Source organism: Somniosus microcephalus, chromosome 12 (genome assembly GCF_052327205.1).
Source record: "Somniosus microcephalus isolate GS21.2 chromosome 12, FLI_Smic_1.0, whole genome shotgun sequence".
In the NCBI taxonomy this organism is placed as follows: domain Eukaryota; kingdom Metazoa; phylum Chordata; class Chondrichthyes; order Squaliformes; family Somniosidae; genus Somniosus; species Somniosus microcephalus.
The window spans coordinates 78,954,889-78,980,952 of record NC_140998.1 but is presented as its reverse complement, the minus strand read 5'-3'; the positions used below and the strand labels follow the sequence as shown (position 1 = coordinate 78,980,952).

At 42.3% G+C, this 26,064-nt stretch overlaps 1 protein-coding gene across 7 annotated transcripts in view; it reads left to right on the top strand.

The window, feature by feature from the left end:
• Positions 1 to 26,064, top strand: part of fermt2 (FERM domain containing kindlin 2) — a 153,320-nt gene that overhangs the window by 77,363 nt on the left and 49,893 nt on the right. For 5 of the 7 annotated variants that reach the window (XM_086003197.1, XM_086003196.1, XM_086003195.1 and 2 more), the window contains exons 5-9: positions 5,076 to 5,108; positions 5,319 to 5,544; positions 5,632 to 5,734; positions 6,406 to 6,513; positions 25,815 to 25,949. In XM_086003197.1, coding sequence (XP_085859323.1) covers positions 5,076 to 5,108; positions 5,319 to 5,544; positions 5,632 to 5,734; positions 6,406 to 6,513; positions 25,815 to 25,949 — 605 coding nt within the window. The remainder of the gene's footprint in view (positions 1 to 5,075; positions 5,109 to 5,318; positions 5,545 to 5,631; positions 5,735 to 6,405; positions 6,514 to 25,814; positions 25,950 to 26,064) is intronic. The other 2 variants (XM_086003200.1, XM_086003199.1) reach the window with 1 other exon arrangement.

Below are 26,064 nucleotides of genomic sequence, written 5' to 3'. Positions count from 1 at the left end.
GTGGAAAGGGTGGACAGCTTTAAGTTCCTCGGAGTCCACATCACGGAAGACCTCTCCTGGTCCCTCAATACCTCCTCTCTGGTGAAGAAGGCCCAGCAGCGCCTATATTTCCTAAGGAGGCTGAAGGGATGTAACCTGTCACCCCTGATCCTCTCTAACTTTTACCGCTGCACAATAGAGAGCATCCTGACGAACTGTATCACAGTATGGTATGGCAGCTGTAGCTACTATGACCGGAAAGCCCTGCAGCGGGTAGTCAAAACTGCCCAACGCATTACCGGCACCCGGCTACCGACCATAGAGCACATATACCAGCAACGCTGTTTACGGAGGTCACGGACCATCATCGAAGACCCTACCCACCCCAGCCACAGTCTGTTTGCCCTCCTGCCATCTGGGAGACGCTACAGATGCATTCGCACCCGTACGACCAGATTTAGGAACAGCTTCTTTCCCAGGGCTGTCATCCTACTGAACTCCACAAATAAACTCTAAAGCCTGCACATCTGCCAATGCACTTTATTATGGTTATGTTTATGTTAATATATTACAAGCCAAATGTATGTTGAATGTTTAAATGTCTTAATCTAAATGTACACTCTCGGGAGCCGCAAGCCTACATTTCGTTGTACTGCACTTGTGCACTAACAATGACAATAAAGTTGATTATGATTATGATCATCATCAGCAAAGTGATGGAAGGTGTCATCGACAGTGCTATCAAGCGGCACTTACTCACCAATAACCTGCTCACTGATGCCCAGTTTGGCTTGGGTTCGCCAAGACCACTCGGCTCCCAATCTCATTACAGCCTTGGTCCAAACATGGACAAAGGAGCTGAATTCCAGAGGTGAGGTGTGAGTGACTGCCCTTGACATCAAGGTAGCATTTGACAGTGTGGTATCAAGGAACTCTAGCAAAACTGAAATTGGTTGGGGGGGGGGGGAAACTCTCCACTGGCTGGGGTCATATCTAGCACAACGGAAGATGGTTGTGGTGGTTGAAGGTCAATCATCACAGCCCCAGGACATCTCTGCAGGAGTTCCTCAAGGCAGTGTCCTAGGTCCAACCATCTTCAGCTGCTTCATCAATTACCTTCCCTCCAACATAAGGTCAGAAATGGGGATGTTCGCTGATGACTGCAGTGTTCAGTGCCATACACAACTCCTCAGATAATGAAGCAGTCCATGCCCGCATGCAACAAGACCTGGACAACATTCAGGCTTGGGCTTATAAGTGGCGGGTAACATTCGCGCCACAGAAGGGCCAAGTAATGACTATCTCCAACAAGCAAGAGTCTAACCACCGCCCCTTGACATTCAATGGCATTACCATCGCCGAATCCCCCACTATCAACATCCTGGGGGTCACCATTGACCAGAAACCTAACTGGACCAGCCACATTAAATGCTGTGACAGCAAGAGCAGGTCAGAGGCTAGGTATTCTGTGGCAAGTGTCTCACCTCCTGACTTCACAAAGCCTTTCCACCATCTACAAGGCACAAATAAGGAGTGTGATGGAATACTCTCCACTTGCCTGGATGAGTGCGGCTCCAACAACACTCAAGAGGCTCGACACCATCCAGGACAAAGCAGCCCGTTTGATTGGCACCCCATCTACCACCCTAAACATTCACTCTCTCCACCACCGGTGTACCGTGGCTGCAGTGTGTACCAGCTACAAGATGCACTGCAGCAACTCTCAAACCCGTGACATCTACCACCTAGAAGGACAAGGACAGCAGGCCCGTGGGAACACCACCACCTCCAAGTTCTCCTCCAAGTCGCACACCATCCTGACTTAGAAGTATATCGCCGATCCTTCATCATCACTGGGTCAAAATCCCAGAACTCCCTAACAGCACTGTGGGAGCACCTTCACCACACAGACTGCAGTAGTTCAAGAAGGCAGCTCACCACCACCTTCTCGAGGGCAATTAGGGATGGGCAATAAATGCTGGCGATGCCAGCGATGCCCACATCCCAGGAACGAATAAAAGGAACCTTAAATTCCCACTTTTCGGGGAGCTCTTCTGTAGCTCCTGAATAAATTAACTAGTTCATTTTGACAGGGTATATCATTTAGATTGCTTGAACTCCACACTCAAACTGTTCATTTGATGTTGGTAAATGCCAACGCTATGCTGCTATAGTAAGTGTGCTTGCTTCTATTGTAACAACAACAACATCTACAACTTGCATTTATATAGTGTCTTTAACATTATAGTAAAACGTCCCAAGGCGCTTCACAGGAACGTTATCAAACATTGTGACACCAAGCCATATAAGGAGATATTAGGGCAGAAGAAGGTTTTAAAGAGCGTCTTGAAGGAGGAAAGAGAGGCAGAGAGGTTTAGGGAGGGAGTTCCAGAGCTTTGGGCCTTGGCAGCTGAAGACACGGTCGCCGATGGTAGAGCGATTTTAAAATTGGGAATGCACAAGAGGGTAGAACTGGAGAAGCAGATATCTCGGAGGGTGATGGGGCTGGAGGAGGTTACCTCCAGTAAGCCAGCAATTACCCAGTCTCTGCATCGATATGATTTGATTTTCGTTTTTGACAAGGGAACTGAGACCAACTTTAGATGGTGCTATAGCATTACTTAGGCTTTATGCTAGACTAGTATAATTACAATTGATGCAAGACTATTGTTTTAAACTTGTATGCCTAGAAACTACTGGTTGTGATTTATTGCAATATGAACGCATAACATTTTTGTTTATTTTGAAGGAATGAATGCCTCTATTAGAATAGAAGAATAGCATAGATGTATTAATTAAGCATTCATATACTAATATTGCTAACAGTAACTCTAGGCTATTTATCTGGACGAAGACTAGATTTGCACTTTTAACAGTAGAGAGCCGAAAACGCCATTTTTTCTTAATATTGGAAATGTAGCTAACATTCTGACACTGGTGATCAGAGCTCTGTGTATTCATTTAAATAATTGTGCTAAGTTCTGCTTTGTCTGACTACGTAGACCGTTATATGGAACTCCTTGTTTGGAGAAACCAGATTTTAACCTGGAACTGGCATCCTTCTATGATAATGCACCCAAAAGACAACATTCTAATTGGTTAATGGGGGTATGTACACCGGATCTGATGATGACAGGTGGGCTAGGTAAAAGGGTCCACTTACACTGTAACCAGTGGCTGGCCACGGTCCTGCCAATTCTTCCCAGTGGCTGTCAAATGAATTCGTCACGGGTGAATCCACTAAAACTGATAACGACTGGGAGTACTTGAAAAGTGACTTGTCTTTGGGAACCAAGAGCTGCAGTGGAAAACTGACATCGCATTGGGGGAAAAAAAAACCTCCTGCTCTTCAGAAGTTGGTGGGGGAATCTGCCCCCATTAACTTTGGAGTGGAAGGAGCATCTTGGGGACGAATGTTGTGAAGCAGAGCTGGACCTAAGCTGTGTCCAAAGCAACCAAGAGAAAGGTGACACTAAAGGGCTAAGATCTCAATCTCGAGTGCTAACCAGGCAAGCTGCAGTGAAGGCAGTCACAGAAACTTCTCCAGTATTGTGGGTCGCCAAACAGAATTAATGTGGTGGAGACCATACAGTGACATGTCTATCAGCTCTGGTACCATTGCTTACCTTCCTGCACTACAATGATGAAGCTCTATCTCAAATTCAGATTGGCCAGTGGGAAACTTCCTAGTAGTAACACTGGAGTCACAGAGGAATTGCACTCCCCGGGACCAAGTTGATCATATATACAACAGAGGCCTTACTGATCAAATGAGGTAGACCAATAAGTTAAATGTCAGAACCCATGAGGACTGTTCTCCCTGGGATAGGCAGTGTCCAATGCGCCAGTAGTGACGTAACTGAAAATATGTTCCTGATGTGTAGAATCCTTGATCAGGTTGAAGGCATTTTTGTTTTAATCCCCAACAAATGAAACTAAAACAAGTGGGGTGGGGGGTGGTTTTGGAGGAAAAAATTACATTTAGAATAGCAAACTTTATAAAACTTTAAATCAGGAAAATTATGGCTGGGGGTGGGGAGGAGAACCCATCAGTGAACTAGTGAGACAACTCTGGGCGGATGACGAGGCAAAGAGTAAATGTATAATATAATAAAGAGGAAAGGTTTTCACAGAAATCACAGAAACCCCACAGTGCAGATAGAGGCCATTTCGGCCCATCGAGCCTGCACCGACACATATGCCACCCGATCCCCGTAACCCCTACACATATCCCACCCTATCCCTGTAATCTAGTAACATTGACATCAAGGCCCAAATTGTCTTCAAAGGACACATCCCTTTAGGTTTTCTGGGCATAATCCTGTAATTATGTGGCGGATACTGGAATGTGCTTTAATCCTTTTCAGTTTTAATTTTCCTGCTTCTCTTGTCAGACAATCTCCTCCTACTAAATATATTTTTTGTTGAAGAGGAGAGATGAAACTTTTAATAAAATAAGATAGTCATACATTAGAAAACTAATTTAGTATGTCTGGTGCAGTCTTAAGATGGATGAAATGTTTTGCCCAAGGACATTCAAATGTACATTTGCAGACCAGCACTACAATAAGTCAATGCAGTGATATCAAAAACCAAACACAATTCTTCTGTATTGGATTGATTTTTTTCAGTTGCATCACTCACTTGCTTGGACATTCATCAAATAGTGGAAACACCAATTTATCTGAAATGCATAGCACACATGCCAAGACCAGCATGTATTCAAAATTAGCTGTGTCCATTTTTTAAAGTTGATTTTTTGTTTACTGTATGAGCTTTCACAGCATGCACTTCCTCCAGCAAGTGTAAGTTGGTAAGGCTTTAATGCCTGAAGGCCCAATAATAATTTCACTGGTTTTACCAATGAAGCAAGCTCTATAAAGGGGACATGATGAATTCATGATACAAATAAATTCATTCGTATAATTGTTCTCATCACTGGCTATGTTCTTGCAGCATGTTGTTGTGCCCTGTCCTGCTCGCTCTGTGCCCTGTCCTGCTCGCTCTGTGCCCTGTCCTGCTCGCTCTGTGCCCTGTCCTGCTCGCTCTGTGCTCTGTCCTGCCCTTCTCATTTCCTCTGTTTTCCTCTTCTGTAGGCTCTGATGTTCTTTTTATTGGTCCATCAAAAGGTAAGCTTTCAATTAATTTATCATGACTTTATGATGAAATGTATTACTATGCTATGCACAGTTTTGTGCTTTTTTTTTGGTATTTCCAAAACACAGATTTGCATAATGACTAGAATTATTGGTTCTGCGGTTATGAATCTTGCTAAATGCTCTATCCTAACTGGCAATTAACCAAATAAAATTATAATTGTTTTAATCTCTCTCCTTCAGGAAGTATTTACTCGAGTCCAGGATTGTATAGCAAAACAATGACCCCAACATATGACTCAAGAGATGGTAGTCCACTTTCCCCAACCTCCGCTTGGTTTGGTGACAGCCCTCTGTCAGAAGGCAATCCTAGTGTTCTTGCAGTGAGCCAGCCAATCACCTCTCCAGATATTTTGGCACAGCTATTCAAACCCCAGTCTCTACTTGATAAGGCAAAGACTAATAAAGGGCAAGTACAGGTACTTTTTCCCTTTTTTTTTTAAGTATGAAGTCACAGTTGTGTAAATTTATTTCAACTTTGCATGTTTTCTTTTAGATGGCTAGATTCATCAAGGTCCCTGATGGAGCAAGATGTAAAAGACAATGAAGTTTTAATGCTCCGATTCAAATATTACAGTTTCTTTGATTTAAATCCAAAGGTATGTTTTCACAAAAATACATACCATTTTGAAAGGCTCTTTTTTCCAATGTTAAAAAGCAGTGGAAGGTGTCTGGCAGTATTGCATGTTTGATTACTTCTTCTATGTGTAACTTTTCCAATTCTGTATGAATATGCAACTTACACTTTATTAACTATGCCACCTAACACTTAACTGTTTTGGCTAAGGTGTCTATAAAACTCGTATCCAACTGCTTCATAAAATGCTTAATAGTGATGGGCGTGGAAGGCAAGAATAGGTTACTACCATGTTCAGGATGATGTAGGCTCCTGGGATGAATCTGCTTTCACTACTTAAACCTGTCATCTTCAGTCTTTCTCAGCTCATTTCAGTTATTGCATAACACAGGTCTATTTAAAGTACAAATCTTAGAAATTACAGCACATTTGATTTTAAATATTTGATTTAAAATCAATACTTTTATGGTGGAACAGCACTTTACAATGTGATGACTTTCATAGTTTAGAGTTGAAGAGCTGTTAAACCAGTAACTGCGTATTAATCTTCAAAATATACCAAAAATTATACTTTTGCTATCTGCAGTGACATTTTTGTTATATTTCTTTTATACTTTGTGCTGCAGCGCACAAGAACACTTGTTTGTACAAGTTGTGACAATTCTAAACATTTTGTTTTACTTGAAATTTCAGTATGATGCAGTGAGAATCAACCAGCTTTTTGAACAAGCTAAATGGTGTATTCTTCTCGAAGAGATTGAGTGCACAGAGGAGGAAATGATGATGTTTGCAGCTTTGCAAGTAAGTAAGCAACGTCTGGATCTTTTGATAAATTCTATGTATATTGTATAATTTCACTAAAACTGCTGCATCAGATTAATTGTCACATAGAAAGTTTTGGTGCTGAGATCTGTTTGTCTAAACTCTGCATATCTTCACCACACCAGCTAGAAACAACTGTGGAGCATTTGAGAAGGGCAGAGGGCTGCATGATGTCATACGGCTGCAAGGGAGTGGGCGCTGTGCCCAGAATGCCATTGGACAATTCTGCATGTTCCATAAAAGCATTTATGAGCACACACAAGCTACAGAATGAGATCAGTTTTCTATTTTTAATGTATGCTTGAGCAAAACTGTGTTATATAATTCTCGAATGAGAATTGATTTAACTATTTAATTAGTGTGGTTCCAGCTTTTTTGTCTTAATATACTGGAATATGAATTCTATATAGGACATCACTTTCAGACCATGTAGGTGGTGATACTCAATTATCTAGTCAAGGTGGGATTCAGGCACAGCATTGCATTCAGATTCTAGGATTGACCGCCACAGCCGTACCGGTGATGCCTGATGTACAGCTCCTCAGTAGGCCATTGCAATTTCATCTTTATTACTGTACTTTCCACTAGCCTGAGAAGTCTGCTTATACCAAGAGATGTGCCATGATGTTCTTGAGACAAATGCTATTAGATTGTTGCTGCAATCTTCTTGCCCACCTCTTGCTTTAGTGATCAATGTTTCTCTTGAACTTTGGGGCATGCAACTAGAGGAGACCTGGACCTAGGTTTTGTGGCCCTCACCATACAGCTTTTCTAAATGGGGACCATGAATTTCCAGTATAATGCCATATTTGGGGTTGTCTCCTCTCCGACTAACTTGGTGTCGGTCGGGGTTTTCACAAAAGTGGAGGCAGGTGCTCCTTGCACCCACCCACTTCTGTGCAGATGTTGCTGAAAGAGGCTGGAATGGCAAGGTGACATTATGCAGCATAACAGAACATAAGAAATAGGAGCAGGAGTAGGCCATTTGGCCCTTCAAGCCTGCTCTGCCATTCAGTGAGATCATGGCTGATCTTCTTCCCCGTATCCCTTGATTTTCTTAATATTCAAAGCTTACAGAGGATTTTGTTGAGAGTATAGACATTCAACGTGATACCAGATACGTAAATAAGCAAGGAGCCGCTTGGTCCTATCTGAACAACCTCAGCACTTGCAGTTGTGGTACTGGTGCTTTGAAACTTCACAAACCTCTCTGCTCATCACCTCGCAGTGGTTCAGGACCTCAGCAGGGGCAAGTTGAGTTTCTGCACTGGGAACTTGGTGTCTAATTGGTTACTTTTATTTTGTGAGAAGCAAGTCTAGAAAGATGGATGCAAATTTCCAAAATAATCAGTTGCTGAATTTTTGGAACTGGAGTCGAGGCACCCAGGACAACAGCCTGCTGGTTTCCTGGAATAAGTACCTTCTCCTCTCTGCTATCCTCCGTTCTGCTCTCCCCTCCCCTTTTCTAGTTTCCCCTTAATCTGAAAGTCTTCACAAAGTTCAAGGAGGAGGGAGCAGTGTCAATTTTTCTATCCCTTGCTGGAAGGGGAGAATGTGATTGTTTAAGCTCCTTTATTTCAGGATCTGCTACCTCCAATGGAAGGCCAGGGTTTCCAGCAATCTGTTGGGACACCGCTCCTTTTATATTCAGAAAAGCCTCTGAAACTCGGAAGGCTTTTTGTGCTAAATGGAAAAGGTGATCCATTGATACTGAGACAATAACTATAACCTAGTCCCAATGATTTTGTTTTGCTTATAAATGCTGCTCAACCAAGGGCTCGCTCCTGGTTCAGTAAGCGTTCATGTTGCTGTTGTCTGTCAGTTGTATTTAACAAGAATGGCAGTTGGTGACAATCCATTCATGTGAAGATATGAACAATTCCTGAAACGGTGGTCGTTAATTCCACCAGTTCTCCTAGCTCTGAGTGATGATTCATTATTGTGTCTTACACTTGATCTGTTCCTTTTTCAGCACAAATGGTTTGTGAATTTCATGTGTTGTGACTTATTTTGTTTAGTACATGGTTCAGGCAAGTTCCTGTACTTAATCGTTTTTGCTGAAAAGCATTGCTTGCATTTGCAGCATCAATGTTTTATCCCTCAACTTGCATTTTCATGAGCAACATCATATCAACAGTAGATAACTTAAGGCTACTGTTCTGTTGATGCTGATAGATCACAGCCAGCAACCTGTCAATCTGACTGGCAGCAAGATACAGTGACAGCAGTATGCACACTTCACCTAGCGGTTAATTTTTAATGTTCCAGCATCTGCTTTATCATATTAGAAATATTTGATGCAAAGTTTTCAACGTTCCTGCGCGTTCTATTTTTTTTTTGGACTGGTTACCTTGCTCGTGAGAGGGGGTTCTTGTCGCTGTGCATTTAGGTGTCAATTGGTATTTTAGCCTAAATTATAGTATCACTTTTTGTGCTGATGCACACTTGAAAACTCATCATAATCACAAAAATGCAACCATATAATTGCACCCTTGTATTCTACATCAAGATATATTTGATAAAGTGCACAGATAAATCGCTAGTTCCTGTGGGCTCCAGGTCTGAAAAGCAGTAGTTGGAAGTATCCATTGTCAAATTGCACTTCCATTTGGCAGAGGAAAACTAATAAATAAACTGACAAATCAAGCAAATGAAAGTCGAAGAGCTTGGTGGCCTGGGGGACAGTGCATTAGTATTATGTATCACATCAGAAGACCAGATTCAAATATCATTAGTTTTGGCCGAATTCACATTTCCACTTTCCCCAGATAACAGATTTGCATTGTGTAAAGCGTTGGGGGAGGGGTAAATTTTGCTAGGTCCTGTAAGTCTAGCTGATGAAGAACGTTGGAAATCTTGGGGTTCACTTCAGTTCATTAATATGCACCCCCTGTTAACTCTTGTTTTCCACTGGTGCATGATTACAGTGAGAAAGGAGAGACACAAAAAACATTCTTTTTAAAATTTGGTGAGATGTAATGCTCCCTCGATTCTGTTCTCCCTTTTCCCATTTAGATCTGCCTGTGCCATGTCAACCATGACCAAGAAGGCAGTTGCTTCAGTCCATTGCTCTGCCCGTCTTATTTTGATATACTGGCAGCTAAGAAGTGTGAGTGCAACTCCAATGACTCTTCACTTCCTCCTGCTCTCGTGGGGGGGAGGGAGGAGAGAAATATCTAGCCATTGCTTGGTAGCTCTCTACAACAGTGCTGCTCAGATCAGAAACACTTTGGGCAGCTCATAATTACAGCACACAGTTATGGCTCGGGAGTTGGTTCTCTACCTAAGCTATGCCAAGCTCCACACCAAGGTTGCGGCATTTCCTGTGGAGGAGTGGGGTTGGGGTTGGGAGTTGTTAGAATTGGGAAAGATGAATTGTTCCTGGATGGTGTGTAGTGCCTCCTTGTGGCCAGCTGCAAGAGGCCTTGGTGGAGGTCTGGGAGCGGGTTAACTGCTTTCAGTAGTAGAAATGTCGGCCGGCAATGGCTGAACAAAATCACTCAAAAGAAATAAAACTTTGTGGCGGTTCAGTGCTGTGAGCTTGTGTCCCACCATTCCATGGTGCCATGTTGGTGCTTTAGCTCATTCTGCTAGTTCTGCACTGTGTAAATACCACAGTAACTTAGTGTTCTGTTTTTCTAGGAAGTATAAGGACAGTTAATGTTGCTTTTTTATCAAACCGGGGGAGAAAGGAAATTCTCCGGACAGGATTTATTTTTTCTTGGGAGATTTTCAAATACGCATACTTGCCATTGAGTCACTGAATATAAATACATTTGCTGCAATAAATGTATTTGGCTTGAATTTTATTGACTCAGTTTCCATATAAAGATTTCTATTTTGCAAATGAAACTACATGATGTTTAATATCTCTCCACACTTTCTTGAACATCCTTTTTAAAGTGACTTCTAAATATTCAGCATATTTAAAATGATTTTTCCTATGTTGAACAGAGACTTGCATTGAAAGCATCTTTCACGGCAGGACTTCCCAAAGCACTTTACAGCCAATTAAGTACTTTTGAAGTGTAGTCACTGTTGTAATGTAGGAAACGGGGCAGCCAATTTGCGCACAGCAAGCTCCCACAAACAGCAATGTGATAATGACCAGGTAATCAGTTTTTGTGATGTTGATTGAGGGACAAATATTGGCCAGGACACCAGGGTTAACTCCCCTGCTCTTCAAAATAGTGCCATGGGATCTTTTACGCCACCTGAGAGGGCAGACGTGGCCTTGGTTTAACCTCTGTTCAACCGAAAAACGGCACTGCTGACAGTACAGCTCTCCCTCAGCACTGTACTGTAGTGTCAGCCTCGATTTTTGTGCTTAACTGTTTGGAGTGGGACTTGAACCCACAACCTTCTGACTCGGGCGAGAGTGCTACCCACTGAGTCACGGCTGACACTATGAATGTAGAACTAGTCTGTCATGATGGTACAGATCTTAATTTTCTACAGAGCAGACTTTTACTTTACAATGTCTGGGTGCTTACTTAAACCAGTGGTGTCCTAATGATCTAATAACCCATTCTACATTGGTAGAAAATAATGGGCTTCATAGAATAACACAGCACAGAAGGAGGCCATTTGGCCCAACCTGCTGGCTCTTTGAAAGAGCTATCCAATTAGTCCCACTCAACAACCAACAGCAACAACTTGTATTTATATAGTGCCTTTAACATAGTTAAATCTTCCAAAGGCGCTGCACAGGAGTATTTTAAGATTAAAAATTTGACACCGATCCACATAGGATAAATTAGGGCAGATGACCAAAAGCTTGGTCAAAGAGGTAGGTTTTAAGGAGCGTCTTAAAGGAGGATAGAGAGGTAGCGAGGCGGACTGGTTTAGGCAAGAAATTCCAGAGCTTAGGGCCTAGGCAACAGAAGGCACGGCCACCAAAGGTTGAATGATTGATTATAATCAGGGATGCTCGAGGGCAGAATTAGAGGAATGCAGATATCTCGGGGCGGGGGTTGGCTGAAGAAGATTAGAGATAGGAAGGGGCGAGGCCATGGAGGGATTTGAAAACAAGGATGAAAATTTTGAAATCGAGGCGCTGCTTAACCGGGAGCCAACGTAGGTCAGCTCCCCTGTTCTCTCCTCCTCATAGCCCTGAAAATATTTCCTTTTCAAGTATCCATCCAATTCCATTTTGAAAGTTGCTATTGAATCTGCTTCTACCACCGCTGCGTAAATAAATAAAATTATCCTCCTCCTCTCTCCTGAATCTTTTTGCCAATTACCTTAAACCTATGTCCTCTGGTTACTGACCCTCCTGACAGTTGAAAGAAAGTAAATAAAGCGAAACTATCAAAACCCTTCATAATTTTGAACACTTCTATTAAATCTCCCCTTAGCCTTCTATTAAATCTCTCCTTAACCTTCTCTACTCTAAGAACAACAATCCCAGCTTCTCTAGTCTTTCCGCATAACTGAAGTCCCTCATCCCTAGTATCATTCTAGTAAATCTCCTCTGCACCCTTTCCAAAGCCTTGACATCCTTCCTAAAGTGTGGTGCTCAGAATTGGACACAACTTCAGCTGAGGTCTAACTGGTGATTTTGTACTCTGCCTCTATTTATAAAGTCCAGATTTATGACAAAATAACATTTTATAAAAATGAAAAAACAAGACTGAGGTGTATTATCAGACTGCGATGAGGGAAAACAATCTAGTCTCTCAAGACGTACATAGACTGTTTTCTTCTAATTACATAATTGGCTTGGATACCAAAACTAACTACAATGATGACGCAATAACAGAGCAAGCAGTAGAGATTGAGCATGCACATGGCAAATTAAATTGAACACTGACGAATGTAATTACGCATGGGTTATAAAATGAGAGATACAAGTTTAGAGAAAGAAACTGAATTAACACAGATATTCAGAAAGGGACCTGGAAGTAATCATAGCTGGAACATTTTCAATGACTGCACAATGTAGCAAAACGGTTTTTTAAAAAGATATAATAAATGCAGTATTACATAGCTGGAAAGAAAGAATGCAAGTCTACAGAAGTTAAAAATTTGTGATGCACTGGTCAGTTCATGCTGAGAATGCTGTGTTTAGTTTTGGTCACAACAGGAAAAAGATTAGAATTTCTTTATATTAGAAAGTGTAGAAACTGTACAGATTGAAAAACCATACTGATCCCAGATGTAAAGATGCACTATTGAGAAAAGGATTGGACAAGTTTAAATATTGGAGGTTAGAAAGATTGCAGTCAAGTGTGGGAAACACAGATGCTTGCTTCAAAGCAGGACCTTTTGAGCATAAATGGAAATTTGTGAAAAATAAATTTAGAAGACATCTCAAAACAATTTTGATTTATTTGGTGATGAATAGAATGGTCAATCAAGATAATTGTGGGTTATTTAAAGTACAATTAAAAGCTGTGTTGGGAGAATTCATGTACTGGAGAAATGAGCTGTGTGCCAGATAGCTTTTCCACATCCATGACATAAGTGGTCATATATATGATTCATTTATCCAATTTGTTCAACTAATTGTGATTAAGCAGAAGCTTTTAATTTTTTTGTCAACTGGGTGTCTGACACATGTGGAAACTGTGCTCAAAGTTTGTCTCCAAATTGATCTACTGATAAGTCCACACCAGTACAGTTTCTCAATAGTAAAATACTGTGGATGCTGGAAATCTGAAATAACAGAAAATTGTTAACACTCAGCAGGTCAGGCAGCATCCGTGGAGAGAGAAACAGAGTTAACGTTTCAGGTCTGTGACCCTTCGTCAGAACTGGAAAAAGTTAGAGATGTAGCGGATTTTAAGCAGATGCAGAGGCTGGGAAAGGGGGGTGGAAAGGAAAGGACAAAAGGGAGGGTCTGTGATAGGGTGGAAGGCAGGAGTAGTTAAATGTTGCAAATGGGGATGGCAGAATCATGAACAGCTGCCACCTGAAAAAATAGGGGCCGAGATTATGGTCTGAAATTGTTGAACTCAATATTGAGTCCAGAAGGTGCTGAAGTGCCTAATAGAAAGATGAGGTGCTGTTCCTCGAGCTTACGTTAAGCTTCATTGGAACAGTGCAAGAGGTTGAGGTCAGAGCGGAGAATTATAGTGACAAGCGACCGGAAGCTCGGGGTCACCCTTACCCAGAACCAGAACGCTTGGGAGCAGGTTGGCAGAATCAAGGTTTAATCAAGTAGTTACTCATCTGACAACTGGCAAGTGAGATTTTAATACTGTACCAGATCCCAGTTTCTTGTATATTTGCTGGACATTATTGTCATTCTATTGATTTTCCTGTGCAATTCATTCAGATTTGCATCAATAATATATGGTAAATCTTTGAGCATAACTTGTATCCTTCCTCTTGGGCCACAAAGTTTTGGAAAGATGTAGCATCAGAGTACAAGAAGCATCCTGCCCAACTTCTGACTTTTGAATCTAATAAATTATTTGCCCATGTGACCTTGCAAGAGCCGCAGTGCAGTAGAGAAGCTTAACATTGTTTAATAGAATGAAGTGCATGACGGTCAAGATGTTGTGATTTTCAGCTGAATGAAGGTGAAGAAATAGTCACATTTATATGGCGCCGAATCACATCCTCTGAATGTTCCAAAGTGATAAATTACGTTAGCAGAGCAGTCACTTTTTTTGTAGGAAAATATAGCAGGCAATTGTGCAAGACAAACTCCTACAAAAGAATGAGCGATCAGTTAATCTGTTTTTGGCGGAATTGATTGAGGATGGAATGTTAGCCAGAACAGTGGGAGAATGCTGCTTTTCTTCAAATAGTGTTGTTGGATCTATTATGTACACTTAAACTTAGAATCCATCTGCCTGTTCAACATCTCATCCAAAAGATGGCGCTTCCAACCATGGAACATTACTTTGTAATGCACTTGGGTGGTGTTCCCTGCAAGGGGGAAAAGAAAATGATTGTACCTGCATGGTCCCTGACACTGGATTGGATCTGGTCACCGATGCGTGACCTGCACTGTTTAAAACTAAATGACTTTGTACATCCTGGGTTCAATCCTTAAATGCCTTCCGTCATAAAGGAAGTTGTTTTTTAAACTGAATATACTTCACTATGATTCTCAGGGAATGAGTATGTCAAAGCTGCAACATATCTAACACCATGGATAGTACTAAAAAAAAATTACTGTAACGATGATCTTATTTGGATACTTAGTGCAACTTAAGTGATGCCAACTTTTTATGTTCACTCCCAATGATTATGAATTTGAGGGTTTCTAAAAGCATTTTTACTGATTCTGTTGCTTATTTCTGCCATCTCCAGTTGTGGTACCAGTTTAATTTATATTCACACTTCAGCAATTCAGGATGTTGGTAATGTAAACAATTACATTTCTGATCCTTTTGTGAGTGCATTTCACATCCATTTTAGCATGGCTGCACTTCCTAAGAAAAATATGATGCCAATTTACAGTCTGCCTCTAATCTCTTGTCAGCAAGAATGGTACTTCCCAGCTGTGGCCTCCATATACGCCATTGCATAGTTGGTATCTTCCCTTCACAACCCCCCCCCCCCCCCCGGGCTCACGTTCCTCTTTCTACCAAATGTCAGAGTTTTGCATGCTTTAATTATTAGCATATGCTGAAATAAATGCAAAGCATTAGCTGCACTCATTATTAAGGATTTTATAGTCCAAAACAAAAATATATACAGTATATTAAGGTTTTGATTTATAAGCCTATTTCATATTTAAAGATTGTGCTTAATAGTGTCTTGTCAAGATCTGCTAATTTTCATATTGGCTGTATAAATGTACATAGTTCTATAGCATTCCAATAACAAACCTTTTGATCTAATTATATATTAACATACTTCCTTGTATCATGCCATTACCTTACTTTTACTTATCATTGCCTTATTTTTTGTATGGTTCCTTGGAGACAATTCAAGGTTTAGGCCCCAGAAATCTGCTGGCATAAGTCTGCCAGGCCTGCAATGATTGTGTCGGGTACCTGGATAGGCTGGGTCCTAGTCTCGTCTGCTAGTTTCCATCGGGGCCTGTTTAGGGTGGAACCTGTCTGCCCTAAACATGACCTCTGACACCAAAGGGGATGGGGAAATGGGCGTGAATGCCCAGTGTGAAAGAGAGTGAGTGTTTTACTGGGGGCAAGGGTTTGAAGGTAGAGGTGAGGGTGTGATTGAGCAGATCGGTAACTGCAGAAATAAATGGAGGGCCAAGGGCTAGACAGTTGGGAATTTAGGAGTGACATCATGGAGAGCTTTTTCCGGGGCGGACACAAGAGATAATCTGGTTTGAAGTACATGATTATGTTCATTCCAAATTTGTTTTAAGGTCTTTTCATAGTGTACATACTCAGTACAAAGTTATAAACCAGGCACAATGAGCAAACAAATGCTTTGGTCATCAAACTAATCCTGCTAAACTTCCAGGCAATTCCAGCTTCAAATTCAAGACTTAGCGCAGTGTTATAATGTTGAACTTTGTCTTGTATATGGTTCATCGGATTCTAGGTGGAACTCTGAATGATTGTCTTGTATACTGATCAAAGGGTGATAAATGTTTTTGAAATAACCTGTTAGGGGAGTTTAAAATGCAGTCGGTTGCTGCAAGCCCCCAGTGAGTTTCAATGCTCGAGGATTGGGCTTGATGGACCGAAAGGCCATTTCATAGGTTTTTATCACTTTGTACAAGAGTATATAGTACCCAAGTGAACATTACTATTCTACAGAAAATGCTGGAAACACTCAGCAGGTCAGGCAGCATCGTGGAGAGAGAAACAGAGCTAATGTTTCAGGTCGATGATCCTTCGTCAGAACTAGAAAAAGCTGGAGAAGTAACAGATTTTTAAGCAAGTGTGGGGCAGGGAAGGGGAGGAAAGAACAAAGGGAAGACCTGTGATAGGATGGAAGGCAGGAGAGATTAAAAGACAAAAGGGATGATGGTGCAAGGCAAAAGGAGATGGTAATGGGACAAGTTAAGAAACAAAAGATGAGTCTAGATGAGGTGTAAATGGCAATGGCAGAATCAACAGCTGCCACCTGGGAAAAAAAAATAGGGGCAGAGGTTATGGTCTGAAATTGTTGAACTCGATGTTAAGTCCAGAAGGCTGTAAAGTGCCTAATTGAAAGATGAGATGCTGTTCCTTGAGCTTCATTAGAACAGTGTACTAGGCCGAGGACAGAGATGGCTATTGAAGAAGGCAGCAGTAAGTAGGTATCTTTAAAGTTTCTAGATAAACACAAAATTCTTACCAGGTGAATAATGGTGAAACCTTAAATAACTGCATTTAGTTACAGGAAACTTTGTGCTATCCGGAGGTGAGCTATCCGGCAATCTGGAGCTGTTTTTTATTCTTTTTGTTTGTTTTTTTTGCTTTGTTTGAACAGTCAAGCTGTGCAAGGTCTGTAGCTATAGCAACAGCTTCAGCTACAGAGCTTTAGGGCCACACCCGAGTGTTTAGAAGCTGTTGCTAAGCAACAGTGTTTGTTGTCAAATACGGAGATAAGAATCTCCGTATCTCTCAACATTAACTCTGGAGAGTACGGCACTTTTTAGGCAACGGCAGCAGCTCGGTCCCGTGGGTGCCGGATAGCACAAAGTTTCCTGTATATAGAAAATGTTAACTGTTAGAAAATGCTAAAATTTGGTGCAACTAGGATCAGCTATTTTTCTATCAAATATTTTATCTGTTGCTCCTGCCTTTGTTCACCTGTAAGAATTTTAATGGTTGAATACATTTCCCCCAGAGTTTTTGGCATCTGAATTGCAGAAAGCTCACGAGATCTCAATATAATACTCACATTCAACATTTTCTGGCACGCAAAATAATGATCAAGATTTAAACTATAATTGCAGGCAGCGCGGTCAATTTCTATAAACTGGCATGCCATTTAAGTTCTTTTTTTAAATGAAAAGCTTGAATTTAATTTCCCCAAAATCAAAATGACATTTGATGTGATATCTCCATTTCATCATAATCTTGCCATGGTGATGCAACCCATGTGATAGTGATGGATTAGTCCTTCATTGCACCCTCTTGGTTTACTAGGCCCTGCCATTCCATACCCTCTTCAGTACTCTTTCCATGTAAAATGAGGACATCCTTTTCTATTTTGGGCAGCAAAATACGGCAGCACCTGTTTCTACTGGTCGTCTGGCTCAAAACAGATTGTTGCGCGTGCACACACACATTTCCAAATGTGATTTGTCCCTTCCTGAGACCTGCTTACTGAGTTCCAAGCCACCTAATTTGATTGTATTTAAGTGAGAGCCAGTAGCCCCACATTGTCTGGTGTTCCTCTCACAATGCACAAGGGATAAGTTGGCATGTGAAGTACAATTTTGCAGCTGTTGCTAGGATTACAGAGAGGCAGAAATTAGGAATTTTTTTAGCCTGAATATTGCTGAAAGTTTGAGGAGTGATTTACAGCAGCTGGGAATTACTTTTTTTTTTTGCGAACATGTCCTTGGATTTGCTTCTGACTACTCTTGTGAGTGAGAGACTAGCACATTTTGTGTCACGTAATTACATACGCTTGTGCACAGAGTTTCTAAGAGCAGGTATGGCCTGCCCTATGGACACCCCTTCGTATCCCATTATCAAGTAAGGAGAGGATGGAGGAGCAGAGTTTGAGGCCGCATTTAAGGAGCATGCATATCATCAGAAAGTACCCCTCTATCACCAAAAAGAATATACGGGCAACCCACATTGGAATAGGATCTTAGTGAGGAGGCATGTCTCATTGGGCTTCAGCAAAAAAGCAATAGGGATGCTGTGCCTCTTAGTGCATGAGCACCTCTAGCCATGATCATCTGCCTGCACTGCTCTGTCTATGGCTATGAAGGTGATGAGCATATCAACTTCTATGGTATCTGGTCAGCCACAGGGATCTCAATAATATCAGCCAGGGTGCAGTATGGGCATACATTTATCAGTTGGCTGCTCTTGTGCTACAGTGGCCCTCCTCTCGCAGTTCCAGGTTTAACTTTCATCGAGTCCCATTCACCCATCACCCCTCTGCTCGCTGACCTATATGGCTCCTGGTCTGGAAACACCTCAATTTTAAAATTCCCATCCTTGTTTTCGAATCCTACCATGGCCTTGCCCTTTCCTAACTATGTAACCAACTACAACCCTCCAAGATATCTGCACATCTCCAATTCTGGCCTCTTGCACATCCCCAATTTTAAATGCTCCACCATTGGCGGCCGTGCTTTCAGCTGCCTGGGCCATAACTCTGGCATTCCCCCTCTGCCTCTCTACCTCTCTTTCCTCCTTTTAAGACTCGCCTTAAAACCTACCTCTTTGACCAAGCTTTTGATCACCTGTCCTAATGTCTTGTTATTTTGTTTGATAACGCTCCTGTGAAGCGCCTTGGGACGTTTTACTACATTAAGGCGCTACATAAATGCTGCTTGGATATTTTTTTCTCCTTGACTGGAGCCACTGCTGGCTGTGTCTCTGGTGTTGGCTGAGCAGCCCGGTGTTGCCTCCTATGTGCCACTGGCATGGTTCTCTGCGGGGAAGGGCCAACACCTGACATGCAGCTATCCTGAGAAACAACAATCTCATTCGGGTGAGGTCCAGCCATCGCCATTCCACTGAGCCCTGAACCTGTGTTCCCGTTGGTTAAAGGGGTGGCTAGTCTGATGACAGCCATCATATCCTGAAAGCCCTGAGAGATGGCAGTCTGCATCCTGCTGGAAGCTGGTTCACAAGGTACTGTTTATTCTGTCCTAGGATAGCAGTCTGTGTTTCCATGAAGGTAGAGACATAGGCTGGTCCCTGATTGCTTCTTGGGTAGAGGTTTGCTGTAATGTCCACTGAAACTGCCACACGCTCCATTGATGCCTGCAACGAGGAAACCGTTCCCCGATGTTGGTGCGAATGAGGGCAGTAGAAGCAGAATGTTTCTCCATTAGCTCCATGGCATGCTCCTTGTGGGAGAGCTCCTTAATGTCGGGATGCCCCCTCCAATGACCTGCCTCTCTGGCGTGGTGCACAAGTTTGTCCGACAGCAATATTGAGTGAATTAGGTGAGGGCCAGCAATTGAACACCGTCTCCCATCAGACACCTGATTTAATGGATCTGCAGGTATCACCATACTGAAGTGGAGGAATGATTTTTTACAGTTATGCATGCAAGTAATTGTTGGGGGAGATGGTGACACACATGCAGTAAGATCCCAAGTTAATGCCCCCCTTAACTAGAGTGGAGTGTGATGGTTGTGCGGCTCTTAATTTTAGAGTGTGAAGAGCATACTGGTGCTGTGAGTTCCTAGGGGAGAAGAGAGTGGTGGTGTGTTGCCTTCTCTGCTCTGGTCAGATCACTGATCTTGCAGCACTGGTCTGCAGTTCTGGGGATGAGAGTTGGTATTCAGTGCTAGTGTCCCCTCTCTCCCATGACATGAGTTTTTTTGAGGTTTCCACCCTCTCTCTGTTCTGGCTCTCAAGGAGGATTTGGAAGTCAGTCTCTCTGAAATTGTGAGCTCTTTCCCTCCTCCTTGCCATCCATTTATCCCCCTTTTAGCTGTCTGCCAGGTGCTCCAGTGGCAGACATTCTTGGAAAATAGGGACAAAACTGCACGTGAGTCACCCAATACAGCTAGTTAACCATGAACTGAGTGATTTCAGACACTGGTACTTAACTGCTGCAACCCTAGCCTGCCACTGCAATCTTAAGCCTGAATTGGCTTTTTAACTTCCAAGCACCCTAGCAAATATTCCCATTTTACACAGCATTTGCATCAGTGGATATGCAGATGAGATAACGCACAAAATTCTGGTGGATTCAGCTCTGCAGAGCATCGATGGGTACAACCTATGATTCATTGGCACAAATCCGGCACAACTGACTGCGTGGAATTTCAGAACCTTAGAATTGTGAATGCCAGAAGCAAATATCTGTTTATATTAATAGCTGCACACTTTGGGTAGAGTTGAGTATATTACTAGAAGATAATTACTGCTCCACATCTAAAGTTTCTTAAACATTTTCTGTATCTATTACCATGTACTTCAGAATATGTACAGTATTTAAACCAGGGCTTTTGATATATTCTATGATCTAAATTTAAAAACCATTAGGGGTGGGTCAAAACCCTCATTCTCATGCTCGCGGTGTACTTGGTGCAGTAGTTTGTCTGCTTGCAAGTTTCTGCTGCTCTTCGTCTTGTAAGTTCACTTAACTCTTTCTCCCTTCTGTGGAACAAGCGAGGGAGGCAACCACACCCCTTGAAGCCTTTAAATGAGCTTTGCTACAGTTTACAGAGATCCAGTGGACTCCTTCACTTTCTTTAAACTAGGTTTGACACTGCACTGGAGTTATGCCACCTTTGTGGCATCTCGCATCGTTCCCATTTAGAGTCGGGAAATACAAACAGAAAATGCCAGAAGTCCGCAGCAAGTCAGTCAGCATCTGTAAAGAGAAAAGACTGGTTAATTCTTCAGGTGCATACCCTTCATCCAAACTCGAGACTAAAAGATCAGCAAGCATTTTAGTAAGGCTGAGGAGCAAAGAGAACAAGGATGCGAATCAGCAGATTTTCCAATCACTGTGAAACACGTGCAGATGGCTTAATAGAAAACTGTTGGATGATATAAAAAATCATCAATGAGGTGATGGAAAAACCCAAGAACAAAAGAATGTCCAAATTTGAGTGTGTGAGAAAAGACATGGTAGAGGTGTGTACGAAGGAGTTGTACTGTCATTTTCCCATCACAGCAAAGTGGAAACTGCTTCAGAGTGACAAGTGGCAGCATAATTGTAACCTTAGATTGGTTTAAGAACATAAGAAATAGGAGCAGGAGTAGGCCAATCGGCCCCTCGAGCCTGCTCCGCCATTCAATAAGATCATGGCTGATCTGATCCTAACCGCCAATCTACTATCACAGAACCATCTCCTGAATCTAACAGAATTAGACACACGAAATAGGAGCAGGATCAGGCTACACGGCCCCTGGGCCCGCTCCGCTACCCACAGGGCCATGACCGATCCGAACCTCGACTCATGTCCAAATTCCTGCCCGCTCCCCGTAACCCTTAATTCCCTTTACTTCTAGGAAACTGTCTATTTCTGTTTTAAATTTATGTAATGATGTAGCTTCTACAGCTTTTTGGGGCAGCATATTCCATGGACCTACCACCCTCTGAGTGAAGTAGTTCCTCCTCATCTCAGTTTTGAAAGAGCAGCCCCTTATTCTAAGACTATGCCCCCTAGTTCTAGTTTCACCCATCATCGGGAACATCCTCCCCGCATCCACCCGATCCAACCCCTTCACAATCTTATATGTTTCAATAAGATCGCCTCTCATTCTTCTGAACTCCAATGAGTAGAGTCCCAATCTACTCAACCTCTCCTCATATGTCCATCCCCTCATCCCCAGGATTAACCGAGTGAACCTTCTTTGTACTGACTCGAGAGCAAGTATGTCTTTTCTTAAGTATGGACACCAAAACTGTATGCAGTATTCCAGGTGCGGTCTCACCAATACCTTGTACAACTGAAGCAATACCTCCCTATTTTTATATTCTATCCCCCTAGCAATGAAAGCCAACATTCCATTGGCCTTCTTAATCACTTGCTGCACCTGCATACTAACCTTTTGAGTTTCGTGCACCAGGACCCCCAGATCCCTTTGTACTTCAGTACTTTCCAGTTTCTTGCCATTAAGATAATAACTTGCTCTACGATTTTTCCTGCCAAAGTGCATAACCTCACACTTTCCAGTATTGTATTCCATCTGCCAAATCTCTGCCCACTTACTTAGCCTGTCTATGTCCCCTTGCAGGTTTTTTATGTCCTCCTCACTCACTACTTTCCCCCCCATCTTAGTATCATCTGCAGACTTTGATATGTTACACTCGGTCCCCTCCTCCAAATCGTTAATATAGATTGTAAAGAGTTGGGGACCTAGCACCGACCCCTGCAGAACACCACTAGTTACTGATTGCCAGTCTGAGAATGAACCATTTATCCCAACTCTCTGCCTTCTGTTAGATAGCCAATCCTCTATCCATGCCAGAATATTGCCCCCAATCCTGTGATTTTTTATCTTAAGCAATAATCTTTTGTGTGGCACCTTGTCAAATGCCTTTTGGAAGTTTAAATACACTACGTCCACTGGTTCCCCTTTATCCACCCTATATGTTACTTCCTCAAAGAACGCCAGCAAATTTGTCAAACATGACTTCCCCTTCATAAAACCATGCTGACTTTGTCCTATTAAATTGTGATTATCCAAATGTCCTGTTACTGTCTCCTTATTAATGGACTCCAAAATTTTACATACCACAGATGTTAGGCTAACCGGTCTATAGTTTCCAGCCTTCTGACTCATAGCCACAAAACTGCATCCTAGCATTAATTTCTGAAGTGTTGAATTGCATTTTCTGAACCAAAAATAATTAATTCATTTAAATGATTATTTGAGGTTGTAATATAAGCAATTATATATATTTCCCCACCCCCAAACGATGAACAAACCTGAATGCCTGGAACATTAATAGTTTAACATTCCTTTGACAACATGGTGTACCTCTCCAGGGATTTGTAATGTGAACAACGTAGTTCTGTGAATTCTACACTGGGCTACAGTCTCAAAATTGGCTGATATGAATGCACTAGTTTTAAAAATGAAAAACGGAATGGGTTCGAGACGTATGCTTGTAAATATTTGCATTGAAAGGTTAGAAGTCCATCTAATTTGTGTATACATTGACAGGTAATGCAGCTGAATAAATACTTTAATTTGTTCTCTGATTTATACAGTAGATAGGTGCAGATTATGTTGAAGCTTTCATTCTGATTTTTTTTAAGTTGCAGCAATAGAGCAGTGTAAAAATGGTGGCAGAAGAATGGAGAGAATTTGTCTGTGGTGAACATTTTGGCACATTTCCTTAACTGCTTTGATTTGTCTGAACCAATTCTAGCTTTCATTCCCATTGCAGTAACACAAAATGGCAACACATCTCTAATTGAAACTAAACCACAAATAAAAATAAAATACTTATACTTTTATAAATGGCATATATGTTCCACTCTTCTGTTGTCCAGCTCTGGTGGGACTGCCCTTGCATGGTTCCATTCCTACCTATCTAAACATAACTGATACTCCCAAGTCCCTCAAGGATCTATATTCTTCCTCTTCTAAAGACTGAACATTGGAGATATCATCCACAGGCATGGGGTCAGCTTCCACATGTCCAGCTAGGTGCCATACATCTCCACCACCTCTTTCAATTACCCAGCCATCTGGGTCCTACTCTCTGGAATTCCCTCTTTAAACCTCTCCACATTCCTAGAATCATAGAATGGTTACAGCACAGAAGAAGGCCATTCGGCCCGTAGAGCCCGTGCCAGTTCTCTGCAAGAGCACTTCAGCTAGTCCCACTCCCCCGCTCTTTTCCCCGTAGCCCTGCAATTTTTTTTTCCTTCAGGTACTTATCCAATTCCCTTTTTGAAAGCCGCAATTGAATCTGCCTCCACCACCCTTTCAAGCAGTGCATTCCAGATCCTAACCACTCGCTGCATGAAAAAGTTTTTCCTCATGTCGCCTTTGGTTCTTTCAATTACCTTAAACCTGTGTCCTCTGGTTCTCAACCCCTCTGCCAATGGGAACAGTTTCTCTCTCTCTGCTCTGTCTAGATCCATCATGATTTTGAGCACCTCTGTCAGATCTCCTCTCAATCTTCTCTGCTCCAAGGAGAACAACCCCAGTTTCTCCAGTCTATCCACGTAACTCAAGTCCCTCATCCCTGGAAACATTCTTGTAAATCTTTTCTGCACCCTCTCTAAGGCCTTCACATTCTTCCTAAAAGTGCGGTGCCCAGAATTAGACACAATACTCCAGTTGAGGCCGAACCAGTGTTTTATGCAGGTTCATCATAACTTCCTTGCTTTTGTACTCTATGCCTCTATTTATGAAGCCCAGGATCCTGTATGCATTTTTAACCTCTTTCTCAACCTGCCCTGCCACCTTCAATGATTTGTCCACATATACCTCTCCTAGTAAAAACATCAATACCTAGCTCTTCAACCAAAATTTTGGTCCCTAATCTCTCTCCTCCTGGCTTATCTGTGAAGCCCACATTACAGACACAATGGCCGGAATTTTGAAGTTTCTGACCCATCTGGTGCGGGATGGCCAGTAGACCGTGGGAAACCCGGAAGTTTTAACTCCACAGTGTGCATGTGACTTCGGACAGGTTCCCTGCCCGGAAGCCAGCCTGATTGACCCCAGGAGGGAGTTTCAATCCCTGACCTGGGAGTGAGTGGGGGATGGTTGGTGTCTGCATGTGGCGGGCTGATGGTAGATGAGCTTGGCGGGGTGGGAGGGGGTCAGGAGGAAGCTCCTCCCTGGCCCACAAGGATTGCTCCCTGAGGCTGTTCGCTCCTTTCTGCAGCTACCAGGAATCCGGAGGCCCAGGATCCTCAGCCAGCCACTGTTAAACCTGTATAGCAGGTTAAATCAAGAGGCTTCAGGGCCTCATCATTTAAAGTGCCAACCCGCTTCCTGGCTACAGGCTGGCTGCCCACCCCCGTTAAACCCAGAAGCGGTCGGGATGTAGATTTTTAATACTTTAACTTCCCCCCAACCCACCTGTTTTTGCAGATTAAAATTCCCCCAATATAAATGCAAGTTATTGTGCATAGGATGCACACAATTTTTATTGCACTCAAAATATTTATATAGCACCTATCATGACCTCTGGATGTCCCACAGCGCTTCCCAGTCAATGAAGTACATTTGAAATCTAGTCACTGGTTATAATGTAGGAAGATTTGGATACAGCAAGGTCCCACAAACAGCAGTGGGATGTGGTTGAGGAATAATGTTGGCCAGGACACGGAGAACCCCTCTGATCTTCAAATATTATCATGGGGTCTTTTACGTCCACCTGAGAGGGTAGATGGGGCCTTGGTTTGATGGCACCTCTGATAGTGCAGCACTTCCTCAGTACTGCGCTGAAGTCTTGGCCTGGATTATGTGCTCAAGTCTCTGGAATCAGACTTGACCCCACAACCTTCTGATGGGCAAGAGTGCTTCGTTCCGAGTCAAAGCTGACGTATGGTAGACTAGTATTACTCATTACTAACATTTAAACTGGTAATATCTATTGGGAACGTCAACATAATACAGTACTGTACTATGAAATCCTGCCTCCTGATAAAGGAAATAATTGAGATGCCCTTTCTCTAAATACTTTGCTTCAATCTGTATAGCGCCTAATGAATTGGGATGAAAGCTTAAATAAAGAATAGCAAAGTTGTTTGTTCCAACAACTCGCACCAAGTTACAGGTTTCTTTTTCCAGTACCACATCAACAAATTGTCCATTATGTCGTCGGAGAACCACATGAACAACAGTGAAAAAGAAGTGGATGAAGTAGATGCAGCCCTATCTGATTTGGAGATTACTTTGGAAGGTGGCAAAACATCAACCATTCTGGTATGTAAAATCATATGTAATTTTTAGCTTGTGATTCAATGAGCAAATCTGCTGTAATTCAATTCAGTCATCATGATTTGGATTATGCAAACACTGCCTGGTACCTAGAAATATC